General features: G+C 44.6%; 2 protein-coding genes across 4 annotated transcripts in view; both read left to right on the forward strand.

Annotated features, from left to right (window-relative positions):
* The window catches only part of LOC121538524 (FH1/FH2 domain-containing protein 3), a 157,030-nt gene extending 153,038 nt beyond the window's left edge, over positions 1-3,992 (forward strand). The window contains exons 24-26 of the mRNA XM_041846639.2: positions 1,755-1,959; positions 2,534-2,707; positions 3,087-3,992. Coding sequence (XP_041702573.2) covers positions 1,755-1,959; positions 2,534-2,707; positions 3,087-3,169 — 462 coding nt within the window. The 3' untranslated portion in view covers positions 3,170-3,992. The remainder of the gene's footprint in view (positions 1-1,754; positions 1,960-2,533; positions 2,708-3,086) is intronic.
* A 4,594-nt stretch (positions 3,993-8,586) lies between these two features.
* gstr (glutathione S-transferase rho) lies at positions 8,587-14,117 on the forward strand. Of its 3 annotated transcripts, none has more exons than XM_045207140.1 (7): positions 8,587-8,684; positions 8,723-8,919; positions 9,115-9,180; positions 11,379-11,484; positions 12,291-12,409; positions 13,426-13,514; positions 13,654-14,117. In XM_045207140.1, exons 2-7 carry the CDS (start codon positions 8,752-8,754, stop codon positions 13,784-13,786), a joined length of 681 nt encoding a protein of 226 aa, XP_045063075.1. In that variant the 5' UTR covers positions 8,587-8,684; positions 8,723-8,751; the 3' UTR covers positions 13,787-14,117. The 3 variants fall into 3 exon arrangements, with proteins under 3 accessions (XP_045063075.1, XP_045063076.1, XP_041702572.1); XM_045207141.1 differs by having other exon boundaries at positions 8,601-8,690; positions 8,728-8,919; XM_041846638.2 differs by having other exon boundaries at positions 8,613-8,919.
* Positions 14,118-19,316: the final 5,199 nt, after the last annotated feature.

Below are 19,316 nucleotides of genomic sequence, written 5' to 3' on the forward strand. Positions count from 1 at the left end.
CACTCTCTTCACTGACCTTCCCCTGTCTCTGTCATGACACTCTCTTCACTGACCTTCCCCCTGTCTCTGTCATGACACTCTCTTCACTGACCTTCCTCCATCTCTGTCATGACATTCTCTTCACTGACCTTCCCCCTGTCTCTGTCATGACACTCTTTTCACTGACCTTCCCCCTGTCTCTGTCATGACACTCTCTTCACTGACCTTCCCCCTGTCTCTGTCATGACACTCTCTTCACTGACCTTCCCCCTGTCTCTGTCATGACACTCTCTTCACTGACCTTCCCCCCTGTCTCTGTCATGACACTCTCTTCACTGACCTTCCCCCTGTCTCTGTCATGACACTCTCTTCACTGACCTCCCCCCTGTCTCTGTCATGACACTCTCTTCACTGACCTTCCTCCATCTCTGTCATGACACTCTCTTCACTGACCTTCCCCCTGTCTCTGTCATGACACTCTCTTCACTGACCTTCCCCCTGTCTCTGTCATGACACTCTCTTCACTGACTTTCCCCCTGTCTCTGTCATGACACTCTCTTCACTGACCTTCCCCCTGTCTCTGTCATGACACTCTCTTCACTGACCTTCCCCCTGTCTCTGTCATGACACTCTCTTCACTGACCTTCCCCTGTCTCTGTCATGACACTCTTCACTGACCTTCCCCCTGTCTCTGTCATGACACTCTCTTCACTGACCTTCCCCCTGTCTCTGTCATGACACTCTCTTCACAAACCTTCCCCCTGTCTCTGTCATGACACTCTCTTCACTGACCTTCCTCCATCTCTGTCATGACACTCTCTTCACTGACCTTCCCCCCATCTCTGTCATGACACTCTCTTCACTGACCTTCCCCCTGTCTCTGTCATGACACTCTCTTCACTGACCTTCCCCCTGTCTCTGTCATGACACTCTCTTCACTGACCTTCCTCCATCTCTGTCATGACACTCTCTTCACTGACCTTCCCCCTGTCTCTGTCATGACACTCTCTTCACTGACCTTCCCCCTGTCTCTGTCATGACACTCTCTTCACTGACCTTCCCCCCATCTCTGTCATGACACTCTCTTCACTGACCTTCCCATTGTCTCTGTCATGACACTCCCTTCACTGACCTTCCCCCTGTCTCTGTCATGACACTCTCTTCACTGACCTTCCCCCTGTCTCTGTCATGACACTCTCTTCACTGACCTTCCCCCCATCTCTGTCATGACACTCTCTTCACTGACCTTCCCATTGTCTCTGTCATGACACTCCCTTCACTGACCTTCCCCCTGTCTATTATTGGCTGTCTGTTTTCCTCTCAACTTTGGTATGTGTGTTGTAGTCATCTAACACTGATTGGTTGGCAATTCACATACTGTTGTCCATTGTTGCCAAGCAACACCTGTGAAGCTATTTTGACTCTGTACTGTTTGAGAGGTTTTCATACAGAATAACAGTTGTGTGACAATGTATTTCTTTATGTGTGGATTCTAACAGCTTCTATCTCTCTCAATGTCATCTCTCTCTCTATCTCTATCTCTCTCTCTGTCTCTCTCTCTCTCTCGCTCTCTCTCTCTCTCCCCCCTCTCTCTCTCACTCTCCCCCCCTCTCTCTCTCTCTCTCCCTCCCTCTCTCTCTCTCTCTCCCTCCCCCCTCTCTCTCTCTCTCCCCCTCTCTCTATCTCTCTCTCTCTGTCTCTCTCCCTCTCTCTCTCTCTCTCTCTCTCTCTCTCTCTCTCTCTCTCTCTCTCTCTCTCTCTCTCTCTCACCCCAGTCTCCAGGGTGGTATGTTAAGAGCAGCAGTGCCCCTGGTGGCGGGGTGGAGAGCTTGCAGCCTCAGGGTCTGGGCCATACTGAGGATGCTGCAGAGCATGAGTTCATGAAGGCAGTACTGAAGACCAGCCTGCAGGGCGGCGACAGAGAGACATCAGGGGTGCCGGGGCTACGCACACGTACCAAGTCACGGCCAGTCCGAGGAGGTGAGGGAGATCATACACATGCAGGAGTGCACACACACACACACACACACACAGGCAGGCAGGTACACATGATTATGTTGGTTCATCCTCTTTCTCTCTCAGTTAAATATCTCTCTCTACCTCTCCTCTCTCTCTCTACCTCTCTCTCTCTTCCTCTCATCGCTCTCTCTCTCTCTCGCTCTCTCTCTCTTTCTCTCTCTCTCTCGCTCTCTCTCTCTTTCTCTCTCTCTCTACCTCTCCATCTCTCTCCTCCCTCTTTCTCTCCTACCTCTACCTCTCTCTACCTCTCCTCGCTCTCTCTCTCTTTCTACCTCTCCACGCTCTCTCTCTCCTCGCTCTCTCTCTCTCTCTCTCTCTACCTCTCCTCTCTCTCTCTCTCTCTCTCTCTCTCTCTCTCTCTCTCTCTCTCTCTCTCTACCTCTATCTCTACCTCTCCTACCTCTCTCTCTCTCTCTCTCTCTCTCTCTACCTCTCCTCTCTCTCTCTCTCTCTCTCTCTCTCTCTCTCTCTCTCTCTCTCTCTCTCTCTCTCTCTACCTCTACCTCTCCTACCTCTCTCTCCTTCTCTCCGTCAGGTCGTGTACAACAGGCATGGACGCCTCCCGCAGCAATGGGGGTGGAGTCTCAGAGGTTAGATGATGATGAGGCTGACGAGATCATGGATCGCATCGTGAGGTCAGCCACTCAGGGCCCCAGTCAGAGAGCAGTGCCCCGGGAGAGGAGGAGATCACGAGCCAACCGCAAATCACGTATGTCCTCACTCACAGTCAATCACATTTGGTCTTACTCACACCAGGAACCAATCATGAGACTCCGGCTGCACGACGAACCACTTTTTTACGCCAGCCCAGCTCTAAAAACGATGGGTTAATCTAATCAAGGGTGTGGGTTTTGGAGAATGGTGTAGGGCTGAAACAAAAGCCTGCTCACTCTGCAACTCTCCAGCATTAAAACCCAGCCTTTAGTTATCAGGTTTAGTCATGAGAATATATATTTATTTACAGATAACCAGAGCATACTCATGATGCCTTTCTCGCTCTGTGTGTGTGTGTGTGCGGGCGTCCGTGCGTGTGTGTTGTTGTGCGTGTGTGTGTGTGTGTTGTTGTGTGTGTGTGTGTGTGTGTGTAGTGAGGCGGACTCTGAAGAGCGGTCTGACTCCAGAGGAAACCCTACTCCTTGGACTCTCCGACGCCTCCGAGATGCCAATGTGACATCATCGCCCCCCATGGAGCGCCATTGGAAACGCACCCTTTCGTGACCCCATGTCACGCTTCTGCCTTCACCTCGCCCCGATTCCCCAGAACCCCAGTCAGCCAATTGGTAGCCTTGTTACTAGATTCTGTTGTACCGGTAGCGAATCACGCGTTAGCTTCATGTGTCTGTAGTTGGCGTCTTCGTTGAGGTGTCTCTTCGGAAGCCCCTCAAGGAAAAGCGAAGGGAGACTGTACATCTTTATGTTAGAAATGTATTTTGTGGAAAAAGAGGCAAGAGGCAACACGATGGAAGTTGGTTTAATGAGAATGAATTGAGAACGAATCTCAAAATGTGTCATTTTCAACATGCCTCATGGCTTGATTGGAGACAGATTCATCACTTTGATAGGATTATTTGTATTTATATTAGTTTAGTGTACTGTTACAGCCTATAGATATGAAACAAACAAAGGGAGAATAGTTGTTGCTTGCTGCAAGTACCCTACAGTAGGCCTATAACTGTTTGTATTAAAGCTGTGAACTTCAGGGTTTGAAGACAGAATAAAGTTTGACTCATTTGTCCATTTCTCTCACATAATATAATGGGGTGAACCCTGACCTTTGACAACAGCATTCTAAAGACTGACAATCATTCAATATTATGCTGTTCCATAGTGATGCAATAATTACTTTGTAATTATATTATTATTATTATTACACACTGCTTTTGTTGTCTAATGGACAACAACAACTGTCACAATATGCTTCTCAATAATTTATTTTACCCTTATTTTACCAGGTAACTCATTCTCATTTACAGCAACGACCTGGGGAATAGTTACAGGGGAGAGGAGGGGGGGATGAATGAGCCAATTGGAAGCTGGGGATGATTAGGTGGCCATGATGGTATGAGGGCCAGATTGGGAATTTAGCCAGGACACCGGGGGTTAACACCCCTACTCTTACGATAAGTGCCAAGGGATCATTAATCAGTAGTGACCACAGAGAGTCAGGAGACCCGTTTAACGTCCCATCCTAAAGACGGCACCCTACACAGGGCAATGTCCCCAATCACTGCCCTGGGGCAATGTCCCCAATCGCTGCCCTGGGGCATTAAGGGGAAAGAGTGCCTCCTACTGGCCCTCCAACACCACTTCCAGCAGCATCACGTCTTTTATTTGATTTTATTTAACCTTTATTTTATTTATTTGAGACGAGACAAGCTCTCTCTACTCTCCCATTGTAACTATTTTTTTTATATTTTTTATTTTATTTAACTAGGCAAGTCAGTTAAGAACAAATTCTTATTTACAATGACGGCCTACCAAAAGGCAAAAGGCCTCCTGCGGGGACGGGGGCTGGGATTAAAAATACAAAATAAAATATTAATATAGGAGAAAACACATCACGGCAAGAGAGACACCACAACACTACATAAAGAGAGACCTAAGACAACAACACAGTATGGTAGCAACACATGACAACAACATGGCAGCAGCCCAACATGGCAGCAGCCCAACATGGCAGCAGCCCAACATGGCAGCAGCACAACATGGCAGCAGCACAAAACATGGTACAAACATTATTGGGCAACAGACAACAGCACAAAGGGCAAGAGAGACACCACAACACTACATAAAGAGAGACCTAAGACAACAACACAGTATGGTAGCAACACATGACAACACATCATGGTAGCAACACCACATGAAAACATCATGTTAGCAACACAACATGGCAGCAGCACAACATGGCAGCAGCACAACATGGTAGCAACACAAAACATGGTACAAACATTATTGGGCAACAGACAGCAGCACAAAGGGCAAGAAGGTAGAGACAACAATACATCACGCGAAGCAGCCACAACTGTCAGTAAGACTGTCCCATCCAGGACCAACCCTGCTTAGCTTCAGAGGCAAGCCAGTGGTATGCTGCTGGCTTAATCAGCATTCTTCTCATAGTCTTTAGTGAGACACTATTGATCTACATGTGTCATGCATCAGATCTGAATTGTTTTGGTTTTTGATATATCTTATTTATTAGATGTGTGCCTTTTTGTTTGACAGATATCCTACAACCTTTTTCTCATCCTCTTTCTCGCTCTGTTCTGTCCTTTTGAGTTTTTACCGGTTACATTGACAGAAGAAACTTTGGGGATTTTTGGGGGGGGGGAATATTTAAGTTTATGTAAAACGGTGAACTAAAACCTATGCTGTTGGATTTAATTTCTGTTACACCTTTCACCTGTATACACACCCTGCAATAAAACTACATTGTTCAGTAAAGTGAGTGTGTGTGTGTGATAATTATGTGTGTGCTTTATTTGTCCTGTGTTTTTTTGTTTCTGAGAGTGGGGTCACGGCTAGGGTCAGCCATTATCAACGGGGACACTGGAGCAATTAGGGTTAAGTGCCTTGCTCAAGGGCATTTTGACAGATGTTTCACCTTGTGGGCTCAGGGATTTGAACTAGCAACCTTTCTGTTACTGGCCCAACACTCTAATCGCTAGGCCTCCTGCTGTGTGTGTGTGCATGCAGAGGAAGGCCCTGAAAAATGGTCAAAGACTCCATCCACCCAAGTCATAGACTGTTCTCTCTGCTACCGCACAGCAAGTGGTACCAGAGCACCAAGTCTAGGGTCCAAAAGGCTCCTTAACAGCTTCTACCCCCAAGCCATAAGACTGCTGAACAGTTAATCAAATGGCTACCCGGACTATTTGCATTGACCCCCCTTTTTTTTTTTGCACTGACTCTCTTGTACAGGCTCTATGCACACTCACTCGACTCTCCCCACACATACCTACACACACACACACTACATACGCTCACACACACAAAACACACACACACACATGCATATTGGCTTCACGCACACTCACACGTAGACACACTTTCACACTTCACATACGCTGCTGCTACTCTGTGTATTATGTATCCTGATTGCCTATTTACTTTTACCCAAAGAGCTGTCCAAGGATGTCAGGGATAAGATTGTAGACCTACACAAGGATGGAATGGGCTACAAGATCATCGGCAAGCAGCTTGGTGAGAAGGTGACAACAGTTGGTGCGATTATTCGCGCAAATGGAAGAAACACAAAAGAACTGTCAATCTCCCTCTGCCTGGGGCTCCATGCAAGATCTCACCTCGTGGAGTTGCAATGATCATGAGAACGGTGAGGAATCAGCCCAGAACTACACGGGAGGATCTTGTCAATGATCTCAAGGCAGCTGGGACCATAGTCACCAAGAAAACAATTGGTAACACACTACGCCGTGAAGGACTGAAATCCTGCAGCGCCCGCAAGGTCCCCCTGCTCAAGAAAGCACATATACAGGCCCGTTTGAAGTTTACCAATTAACATCTGAATGATTCAGAGGAGAACTGGGTGAAAGTGTTGTGGTCAGATGAGACCAAAATCGAGCTCTTTGGCATCAACTCAACTCGCCGTGTTTGGAGGAGGATAAATGCTGCCTATGACCCCAATAACACCATCCCCACCGTCAAACATGGAGGTGGAAACATTATGCTTTGGGGGTGTTTTTCTGCTAAGGGGACAGGACAACTTCACCGCATAAAAGGGACGATGGACGGGGCCATGTACCGTCAAATCTTGGGTGAGAACCTCCTTCCCTCAGCCAGGGCATTGAAAATGGGTCGTGGATGGGTATTCCAGCATGACAATGACCCAAAACACACGGCCAAGGCAACAAAGGAGTGGCTCAAGAAGAAGCACATTAAGGTCCTGGAGTGGCCTAGCCAGTCTCCAGACCTTATTCCCATAGAACAGGGTTCTTCAATTCCGGTCCTGGAGGGCCGAAACACTTCTGTTTTTTATTTCTACCTGGTAGTTAATTGCACTCACCTGGTGTCCCAGGTCTGAATTAGCCCCTGATTAGAAGGAGAGGATGAAAAACAGAGGTGTTTCGGCCCTCCAGGACCGGAATTGAAGAACCCTGCCATAGAACATCTGTGGAGGGAGCTGAAGGTTCGAGTTGCCAAACGTCAGCCTCAACCTTAATGACTTGGAGAAGATCTGCAAAGAGGAGTGGGACAAAATCCCTCCTGAGATGTGTGCAAACCTGGTGGCCAACTACAAGAAATGTCTGACCTCTGTGATTGCCAACAAGGGTTTTGCCACCAAGTACTAAGTCATGTTTTGCAGAGGGGTCAAATACTTATTTCCCTCATTTAAAATGCAAATCAATTTATAACATTTTTGACATGCGTTTTTCTGGATTTTGTTGTTGTTATTCTCTCTCACTGTTCAAATAAACCTACCATTAAAATGATAGACTGATCATTTCTTTGTCAGTGGGCAAATGTACAAAATCAGCGGAGGATTTACATTTAAGTCATTTAGCAGATGCTCTTATCCAGAGCCACTTACAGTAAGTGAGTGCATGCATTATTTAAATGTTTCATACTGGCCCCCCGTGGGAATCAAACCCACAACCACAGTGTTGCAAACGCCATGCTCTACCAACTGAGCTACATCCCTGCCGGCCATTCCCTCCCCTACCCTGGACGACTTGTGCGCCGCCCCATGGGTCTCCCGGTCGCGGCCGGCTACGACAGAGCCTGGATTCGAATCAGGATCTCTAGTGGCACAGCTGCCTTAGACCACTGCGCCACTCGGGAGTTAACTGCGCCACTCGGGATCAAATACTTTTTTTCCCTCACCTGTAGCTACATAGGCCAATTACCTTAATTACCTCAGCTACCTCGTACCCCTGCACATTGACTCAGTACTATTTCCTCTTGTTGTTTTTTTGTGCTAATGTTTCTTACTTTTTAACTCTGCATTGTTGGGAAAGAGCTCGTAAGTAAGCATTTCATAGTAATGTCTACACCTGTTGTATTCGGCGCGTGTGACCAATATAATTTGATTTGCTGTATGCTGTAGCCTACATGAGTCTGCACGTTCATTTGTTGATATAAGACCGGTAAAACTGGATTGTCACGACTCACACATATAAGGTGACCGATAGGCTTGTTTAGGTGATAGATACACAGTGTTATTTGATATGGTCCTTTGTAGCTCAATTGGTAGAGCATGGCGCATATAACGCCAGGGTAGTGTAAGTCGCTTTGGATAAAAGCGTCTGCTAAATGGCATATTATGTTGGATTGCTGATTTCATTCACAAGAACGAGGTCAGCATTTTTTTGCAAGGAGAGGCTGGGTTGGGGTCGTTGCTGGCTAAACATAGGGGAGAAATACACATGTAAAGCAAATTGGATGCGAAGCCTATTTACTGTTAAGCGTTCATACCCACAAAGGAAGGTGACCTATTTTCCTGCAGATAGCCCGGTGGATAAAGGAAGAACAGACAGGACGCCTCCCACACTGAATGACTTCATTGGTTGATTCTGCACGCTCTACAAAAGTAGGCGTGTTCATATTGAACCAATCGGGTTGATGCTAACAAATCGTTATAAAACCGCAGAACAACGGTCAATCACTACGGACTCCTTCAGCAACTCAACCAAGCTGTCTCCAACTTTCGCATCTGTCTCCAACTTTCGCATCTGTCTCCAACTTTCGCATCTGTCTCCAACTTTCGCATCTGTCTTTTTTGCGGTCGAGTTTACAATCATGGCCAAGGACATGACACTTCTCTGGGGCTCCGGCTCTCCTCCGTGCTGGCGTGTCATGATCGCTCTGGAGGAGAAGAAACTGCAGGGATACAATCAGAAACTTCTGTCCTTCGAGAAAGGAGAGCACAAGTCTAAAGAAGTCCTGGACATCAATCCCAGAGCACAGGTATGTCATTTGCAGTGTTCGCTGTATTGCAGTTGCCTATTTCCTCTGCAGTCGCTATAATGTGGCACAGTTCTGTGTTGCAGGTCCACTCCAGTCCAAGACTCCAGACAAACAAGACACACCTATTGCGTAACTAAAAATGCAGAAGTGCATTGTCATGCTTACCTCTGCGTTTCCTCTCTCTCTCCCTCCCAGCTCCCTGCTTTCAAACACGGAGACAACATACTCAACGAGTCGTATGCAGCGTGCATGTACCTGGAGGTAAGATATGGGTCTGACTTAGCTCTGGTCCAGGACGTTCAATCGTCTGTTCTACTAATTTAGTAGAGAAACACCCTAACGCCCTGGTCCAGAGCTAGGTCTAACTAGCCTAATGAAGCTAGGTCTAATTCTCTCAGTATTTCCACTAGTATTCAACAAAGCTGTGCAATATTTATTACAATCCAACTTGTGTAAGTTTTAGTTGTCATTGTGCTGTAAATTGATTCTGCTGTAATGGACAAATGATTTGCCTAGCTCAAACCCTTCTCCTAATGTAGGGTTTTCAGTGTTTACATTCACCCACATTTGGCTCCACCTGAACTACAATTCTACTCTGTTTAAACGTTTTAGTCAATGTTTTATTTATTTAACCAGGTAAACCAGTTGAGAACAAGTTCTCATTTACAACTGCGACCTGGCCAAGATAAAGCATAGCAGTGCGATAAAAACAACAACAACACAGAGTTACATATGGGGTAAAACAAAACATAAAGTCAAAAATACAACAGAAAATATATATACAGTGTGTGCAAATGTAGTAAGTTATGGAGGTAAGGCAATAAATAGGCCATAGTGCAAAATAATTACATTTGAGTATTAACACTGGAGTGATAGATGTGCAAAAAGTGAAGTCAATCATCACTTTCAAACCGGTTTTTGAAACATGCTGATATGCCCCTTATCTTTCATATCAGCGAGAAATAATCTTTAAAATAAACAAGATACTTAATGTAGCAGGTTTTGCACAGATCCATGAGCTGTGTGCCTCCGGTTGAACTCTAGTTCTCCCCGGTTACCGGGCACGCAGGTGTTCAGCTGGCCGCCTGTCTTCTGGAAACAGGTGATGTAACATGGAGCTGTGGGGAAAACTAACCCTATAAAAGGTGTGTAGTCATTTAACCTTTTTGTTCTTAGAAAATTATTTCTCACTGATCTGAAAGATGCCTTATGTTTCCATAAACGTAGCTCAAGCGCTGCGTGTTAATGTTTCCCACAAGCGTCGGGGCTCGTTGAACTAAACTCCCCTGGTCAGAAGATGCTATCGTCAAGAGGCGCTAAAGCACGTAGCGTCTATGAATGGGGTAATTATTTCCAAGAGATAAAAGACTGTGGTCAATAATTGATATGGTGGAGTATCCATTTTTGAAGGGACATTTCAAAATGTTTCAACTTCATATTCATCTCCAGCACCACTCCAACGTCATGTGAGACTGGCGCGTTTCTATGTTTTGTAGTACAAAAGATGGAGGAAGATACGTGTTCCCAAGGACATCGCTGTGCATCCTGTGTTTTTATTTTATTTTTTAAATTTATTTTTAAAATAAATTATGAGTAGGCAGTTCCTAATTGGTCAAATGATGTCATTGGAAACACTCATATTTTTTACTATAACATAGAAACGCGCCATTTTCAGATGTTGGTGGTGCTGAAGATGATGAATACAAAGTTGAAACGTCCCTGTTTTTTAAGCAGGCAACGTTGGCTATACCCCAACCCTTTGTCTACAATAATGAACAACACCACCTACTGACATTTGATAGCACCATGACATTTGAGTCCAAGCATTGTACACACAATTCAGTGACATCAGTAATACCTATTTTTGACCAAAGGTCCATAGCTAGCTACTACTGGATATAGGTATCTTTACTTAGACCTGAATTAAGCAATCAGGCCATGGGCAGGGGTGCCTGGATACAGCCCTTAGCCGTGGTATATTGGCCATATACCACAACCCCCCCAAGGTGCCTTATTGCTATTATAAACTGGTTACCAACGTAGTTAGAGCAGTAAAAAATAAATGTGTTGTCATACCCTTGGTAGACGGTCTGATATACCACGGCTTTCAGCCAATCAGCGTTCAGGGCTCGACCCACCCAGTTTCTAATTGTTACTGTTTTTGACCGTTTTTTTGTTGTTGAGTTCCTACAAGAAACAATGAGCTCACAAAAGTGATATGTTGAATGTACTGTATATTAAGTAAGTTATCAGTGCATCAAATGTAGTGCGCAGTTGGTATTGTCCCACTAGGTGTCGCTAATGCACTGCACAGTAAGACTTGACTGTTCTGAGTTTACCCCAGTTCACTGTTCTCTCTCTCTCCCGTGCCTGAGCCAGTTCAAGTCCTAGGGGATCCTGTTCACTGCTCTCTCGTTCTCATCCGGGCCACTGTTCTCTCTCGATCTCTCCCCTGACAGAGCCAGTTCAGGTCCCAGGGAGCCCAGTTGATTCCTGGGGGACAAGCAGAGCAGGCCCTGATGTACCAGCGCATGTTTGAGGCCCTCAGCCTCATTGACAAACTCTGTAAGACGCACATACATACACACATTGTACTGTTCCTTGGCAACAGTGGTCATGCGATACCTGGCTCCTGTTTCAGATACTCGGCACCCCAGAGTGACGCTCTCTTGTTCAGAAAGCTGCCGTCCTGACTAGCATTGTTAGACTGTGCCACATTCCCTACAGGCCAAATGTTACTGACTGATGCCATGGGTTGAGTCCCAAATGACACCCCATTCCCTTTTTATAGTGCACTACTTCTTTTTAAGTGCCCTGGTCAAAAGTAGTGCACTATAAAGGGAATAGGGTGTCATTTGGGGATGCATAATTTGATTTATTTCTTAAAGGAAGACTCAGCGATAGGTTAAAAAAATAAATAAAGTGTGTGTTACAAAAAGAGTAGTGAGTGCTCAAACCTAGGTGATATTGTGTGATCGGTCAAATCCCATGCTGTGCCTAGCCGAGCCCAACCCAGGGTTTGGCCACCCAGACCAGAGTCATAAGACTGACTGCTTCCCAAGTGATTCCCTATGTAGTGCATTACTTGTGACCAGGGCCTGGATAATAATAATAATGGAGGGGACTTGATGAATGGAGGGTTGGCTTAGACAGAGTTGAAGGATGTGAAGTGGACACTGTCTTTAATCTGTGATTCACTTATGATATTCGTTCATACAGGGCTCCTCCACACACGCATATCCCCCCAACATGTTGTGACTTGCTCAACTTACTGTCCCCCCCACATGGCTTTGGAACAGAGAAGACCAATGAATGTATATCTCTATTGAGGGACCATATGTTGAAGATGATTACATTTGTTTGTCTCACAGCTAATGTCATCTACTACAACTACCGTGTCCCTGAGGGAGAGAGACATGACTCTGCGATCAAGAGGAACAAGGAGAACCTGACCACTGAAATCAAACTGTGGGAGGGATACTTTCAGAAGGTGCATGCATTTACGAACGCGTTCGCACACACCCTCTGTATTTGTTGTTGATAGACAAGCCTTGTTCACGGCATTAATGCTCAAATCAGTTTTGTTTTTCAAATCCATTTTGGATTACTGACTGTCCAAACGGCAAGTTTCATGTGACCAAACTGGATTTTGTGTGTTCAGACATTTGCTGACATGGCTACCCTAGTTTTACATTTACACGTCATTTAGCAGACGCTCTTATCCAGCGCGACTTACAGTTAGTGCATACATTATTCTTTTTTATTTTCATACTGGCCCCCCGTGGGAATCGAACCCACAACCCTGGGGTTGCAAACGCCATGCTCTACCAACTGAGCTACCTCCCTGCCGGCCATTCCCTCCCCTACCCTGGACAACGCTGGGGCCAATTGTGCGCCGCCCCATTGGTCTCCCGGTTGCAGCTGGCTACAGCAGAGCCTGGATAGGACTAGTTGTCATGGTTACGCTAGTTGTCATGGTTACAACGGTTGTGTGCGCTGCGGCGTAGGCTGCTCCTGCTTCCTGTCACTCAGAAGTTATGTAGCAAGCTAAGGTGAAAACAATGCCTGCCATGGACGTTTCCCAGCTGCTTTAAAATTTTCAAATTCATAGTGTAAGAACGCATAAAGCCTCCAAAGGATAAGATGCTCCAACTTTAAAAACGAGTCCTTTTGGCTAGCTAGGTAGCGGTTTGGCTTTCCAGCACGTACAATTTGTTTTTGTTAACAAGCTAGTTGGCAACCACATGTTCTTGTCAAACTGTCAACAGAGTAGCTAGCAAGCAACAAGATATGCCAAGTAAAAGTATTTGCCCCCAAGTGGTTTTTAAATTTCAAATCCCATGGCCAGGAATCAGATTTGTATGTTGAAATACCTGATTTGGCGTGCCGTTTGGCTGTTCAGACTGCAGGAAAAATAACCGTTTTATTTAAATGTGTAAAAACAGGATTTGAGTCATATCAAACTGCCAGTGTGAACAAGGCTTAATAAAAGTTGCTTGTTTCCAGATGGAGGCGGGTTCTTACCTGGCAGGAAAAGCCTTCTCATTGGCTGATGTTATAGTCTTCCCTGTGATTGCTTACGCCTTCCGCTTTGGGTAAGAGGTTCACCATGTAGTATCACTTATGGATTAAGGGATGGGTGGACGTATGGATTGAAAGATGAGTATGTTTCTCCCACGGGCGACGACGACGTGTGAGTGAATGAATGATTTGTGTGTCCTCCTCTCCCTCCAGGCTGTCTGCAGAGCGCTACCCCAAACTGGGAGCGTACTACGCAATGCTGAAGGACAGACCCAGTGTTAAAGCTACCTGGCCCCCACACTGGCTGGAAAACCCTCAGGTGGGGGATGCGCTCAGGGAGTTCTGAGACTCACACCTACTCAGGAACACGCATATTATCTTAATCTATGTATCCTTTATGTCACGATTGTAACTGAAAGACAAAGGTTCCTTTTTTATGCCGGTTTCTTCAGATGAGTGTCAGTCAAGTAGTTTTCCACCAAGCGAACACCACCATTTTTTTTTTGCGTTTGCCTTTTTTTGGTGGTTTTGTAACAAACAAGTGCTGTTTTTATAACATTAAACACCGTGTTTTTTTTTTAACATGGCTTTATAATACCAGTATGTCTCCAATATCATTCAGGGGTCTTGTGTGTGTGTGTGTGTGTGTGGAATTAAAATCATACCAAACACTGCTACTTAATGTGTTTGTGTGCGCATGTCAACATATCCATGTACATTCAAGGCAAATCAAATGTAGCCTACTTGAGTGTACACATTGAGATGTTGTTGAAGACCAGTGAGAACAGGGTTTCCATGGTGACAGATGATGATGTGTGGAAAATGTATGAACTCACTAACTGTAAGTCGCTCTGGATAAGAGTGTCTGCTAAAATGTCAATGTAATGTCATGGATGTGTTGCTCATTTCATTTACAGTGATCTTAGTGGGATACTTCTGAAGCAAGCTAGATCTACTCAAGATTTAAAAATGTTTAATCAGTAATCTTCCTCAAATGAAGGGGATGATGACGCAATCTTTGCGAGACGGAGGGAATCTGATTTAATTGTTCCATAACTTGCGGCTCAGTCATTTAATTCAGGGTAAGGGACAAATAGAAATGTAACCCCCCCCATTTTGAAAATACTGTAATTTCAAATAAATTGCACACCCTCCCCCTCATAGAATGAACTCAACATAATGTTTACCACCACGTAACTGTTGCAAACTTTTGTTTAAGCGAGGATCTCGAATCAGCATGCTTTTTGTGGCACATTCGATGCTACGCAGGGTTACTGGCCAGAAGGTTGAGGGTTTGCAGACCACCACGGACAAGCTCACTCTCCCTGCCTGTTTCATTCCGCTACGATCAGAGCCGGCCGCAGACAACGATCAGCTAGGAGGAAATCCGATAAATGATGTTGATGCCATATTTAAAATTATGTCAAATGTATGCAATGAATTTTCCACCAACAGGATTCTGTGCCAATGCACCACACAACCAATGAACAAAGCATACCAACTTCGGCCACTTCAATATCATCGTTTGCTTTTCAACGCCACAATAAATACTGTCCATCTTGACAAACAAAAAATACATTCATCCTTACCTTGTAGGCCTACCCAGTCTCGAAGTATGGTTTAACACAACCTGGTCTCAAGAGCGTTTCATATTATTCTCTGTGTACATTTGAAACACTCCATTTAGTTTGATCTGTATTAATTTGTGGATGTCCATGACCCATTTCGGTTATGTTACGAATTTGCAAAACGTTTGATATGTTAACAATTATAGCTAGGTGGCTAACGTTAGCTAGCTCGCTAAAGTTAGCTAGGTTAAGGGTTGGGTTAGCTAAAATGCTAAGTAGTTAAAAAGTAGTAAATTGTTTGAAAAGTTGCAAATTACCGTACAAAGGTGACACTGGTATGTCGGGAATATTGGGCTGTAGAGAGAGAACTGTTCTACCCCTCTCAGCTAAAGTGGGGAGGTAAATAGTAAGTAGGGTCTCTACTAACAACATATGTGTAGATCCGGAGGGTTGACTGTCGCATGGCCTGCTGCTGGCTTTTCATTCCACTCTAACTATAGCGCCCAATGCAATACACTGTGGATAGGACCATGTCATTTAATAAGCTGTGTTGCTGGATATGTACAACACAGCCCAGTTTGATGGAAACACCTCTGGTGGGAAAATGCGCATATTGTTTTATCCAGATTGTAGAATATTCTCGTGAAAATCTGTTCGCAAATTGGATGGAAACCTACTGATATGTTTAGGTTCTAGGTTCATGAGGAATAGGCGCTCTGATTGGAGAGGAGGCAGAGCACTAGTTAAGGTTCCTGAATAACTGAGCCTGTCGGGAGCATATGTGGCAACATTATTATAGGAAGACTTGGGAGAATGATGATCTGCAACAGACAGCGCGTCAGTATCAGAAGTTTTAAAAAAAATACAGCTAGACTGACCTGCTACTGTGCCTTTCTAGACCTTATAAACTGTCCAGAGAGGACCCACAATTGAATCCCAATGGAATGAAACATTCAAATCACATTTATTTACCCAAGAGACCGCATAGCTAGCTACATCTATGGGCTTTATATAGCTAGCTACATCTATGGGCTTTATATAGCTAGCTACATCTATGGGCTTTATATAGCTAGCTACATCTATGGGCTTTATATAGCTAGCTACATCTATGGGCTTTATATAGCTAGCTACATCTATGGGCTTTATATAGCTAGCTACATCTATGGGATTTATATAGCTAGCTACATCTATGGGCTTTATATAGCTAGCTACATCTATGGGATTTATATAGCTAGCTACATCTCTGGGCTTTATATAGCTAGCTACATCTATGGGCTTTATATAGCTAGCTACATCTATGGGCTTTATATAGCTAGCTACATCTATGGGCTTTATATAGCTAGCTACATCTATGGGCTTTATATAGCTAGCTACATCTATGGGCTTTATATAGCTAGCTACATCTATGGGCTTTATATAGCTAGCTACATCTATGGGCTTTATATAGCTAGCTACATCTATGGGCTTTTATATAGCTAGCTACATCTATGGGCTTTATATAGCTAGCTACATCTATGGGCTTTATATAGCCAGCTACATCTATGGGCTTTATATAGCTAGCTACATCTATGGGCTTTATATAGCCAGCTACATCTATGGGCTTTATATAGCCAGCTACATCTATGGGCTTTATATAGCTAGCTACATCTATGGGCTTTATATAGCCAGCTACATCTATGGGCTTTATATAGCTAGCTACATCTATGGGCTTTATATAGCTAGCTACATCTCTGGGCTTTATATAGCTAGCTACATCTATGGGCTTTATATAGCTAGCTACATCTATGGGCTTTATATAGCTAGCTACATCTATGGGCTTTATATAGCTAGCTACATCTATGGGCTTTATATAGCTAGCTACATCTATGGGCTTTATATTGCTAGCTACATCTATGGGCTTTATATAGCTAGCTACATCTATGGGCTTTATATAGCCAGCTACATCTATGGGCTTTTATATTTTTCTGTTGTGTGTAATGTGCAGTAGCCTGTATCATACACAGTATGTGTTTTATAACGTATGATATCACATCAGGCTCAGGTAGCATCAGACTTGAATTTTTAGATCAACGCTTTAATCAAATCCAGACATAGGCCTGTTTTATAGGCTTTATAATGCTTTAGCATGACGCTTCCTGTTTTGGCAGGAAATACCTGTTTACCCGGGAGAAAAGTGATTTATTCTCGAGATGGAACACTTGTAAAATACAGGGAAAATATTTAAACTTAATTAGAATAGGGGTTAGGGTTAGGGGTCAGAATAGGGGTTAGGGTTTAGGGTTAGGGGTCAGAATAGGGGTTAGGGTTTAGGGTTAGGGGTCAGAATAGGGGTTAGGGTTAGGGGTCAGAATAGGGGTTAGGGTTAGGGGTCAGAATAGGGGTTAGGGTTAAGGTCAGAATAGGGGTTAGGGTTTAGGGTTAGGGGTCAGAATAGGGGTTAGGGTTAGGGGTCAGAATAGGGGTTAGGGTTAGGGGTCAGAATAGGGGTTAGGGTTAAGGTCAGAATAGGGGTTAGGGTTAGGGGTTAGAATAGGGGTTAGGGTTAGGGGTCAGAATAGGGGTTAGGGTTAGGGGTTAGAATAGGGGTTAGGGCTAGGGTCAGAATAGGGGTTAGGGTTAGGGGTTAGAATAGGGGTTAGGGTTAGGGTCAGAATAGGGGTTAGGGTTAGGGGTCAGAATAGGGGTTAGGGTTAAGGTCAGAATAGGGGTTAGGGTTAGGGGTTAGAATAGGGGTTAGGGTTAGGGTCAGAATAGGGGTTAGGGTTAGGGGTTAGAATAGGGGTTAGGGCTAGGGTCAGAATAGGGGTTAGGGTTAGGGGTTAGAATAGGGGTTAGGGCTAGGGGTTAGAATAGGGGTTAGGGCTAGGGTCAGAATAGGGGTTAGGGTTAGGGGTTAGAATAGGGGTTAGGGCTAGGGTCAGAATAGGGGTTAGGGTTAGGGGTCAGAATAGGGGTTAGGGTTAGGGGTTAGGTTAGGGGTTAGGGGTTAGAATAGGGGTTAGGGTTAGGGGTCAGAATAGGGGTTAGGGCTAGGGTCAGAATAGGGGTTAGGGTTAGGGGTTAGAATAGGGGTTAGGGGTTAGGGTTAGGGTCAGAATAGGGGTTAGGGTACGATTAGGGGTCAGTTCTCCACCGTCCTAAGATCCTTTTCATTTTTTTATTTTTTCCAGATGAGCATTTACTTGAACATTTCTGATCGTGGTGGCTATGGCGAAGAGGGCGCATCGTTGTGCCCTGAATGCTATTGGCGTTAAAGCAGCTGCCCGTACTTTTAATGTGCCACCCAAAACCCTGAGGCGCCACCGAGACCAGCAGGTCAAAACCCCAGGCCACAGCCATTTGGGTTGGTTACCAGTCTTCACTGGCTTTTTCGAATGTGACCTGGTGAGTCACATCCCAGAAATGGAAAGAGCTCTTTTCAGACATACATCATGGGATGTCCAAAAACGTGCCTTTGACCTGGTGGAGAGGATGGGAATCAAAACGCATTCAATAAAGAAAAGCAGTTGGTAGGAATAGACTGGTTTTACGGTTTTATGAAGTGGCACTGAGAATTATCCATCCGTATCCCACAATGTGTTTTAATCAATATTTAATCAGTTATATTCAAATGAATTTGTTCGACATTCTTTAAATATTGCAAACTATTGAAAACCGTTTGTTCTTGAATTTCATTTTAAAGACTGTTGGGATTTAAAGTCTTGCCTTATTCAGATGATAGCTCAGTTGGTAGAGCATGGCGCTTGCAACGCCAGGGTTGTGGGTTCGATTCCCACAGGGGGGGGCAGTATGAAAAATGAATGCACTCACTAACTGTAAGTCGCTCTGGATAAGAGCGTCTGCTGAAATGACTACAATGTAATAATGGAGTGTAAGGAAAAGGTAAAAGAAGAAAGATAATTGATGTGCAGGAGAGGTAGAAAATAGGGTCAATTCTGTGAAAACCCATTATAATAATGACTGCCCAATCTACTATTGGGGTAAGTCAGCAATTAGACCTTGATCTGGGGGGGCGTCTTACCCCACTTATACCCACTGGTCAGCTGAGGTTGGGCTCAATAGATATATACTGTATATATATTTTCTGTTGTATTTTTTTTGACTTTCTGTTTTGTTTTTCCCCATATGTAACTCTGTGTTGTTGTTGTTTTTATCGCACTGCTATGCTTTATCTTGGCCAGGTCGCAGCTGTAAATGAGAACTTGTTCTCAACTGGCTTACCTGGTTAAATAAAGGTGAAATAAAATAAAAAAATTAAATAGAGAGGTTGTTGCTGGTCATCCTTTACTTATTCAGATCTTATTGAGA

The sequence above is a fragment of the Coregonus clupeaformis genome, chromosome 24 (assembly GCF_020615455.1).
Source record: "Coregonus clupeaformis isolate EN_2021a chromosome 24, ASM2061545v1, whole genome shotgun sequence".
Lineage (NCBI taxonomy): Eukaryota > Metazoa > Chordata > Actinopteri > Salmoniformes > Salmonidae > Coregonus > Coregonus clupeaformis.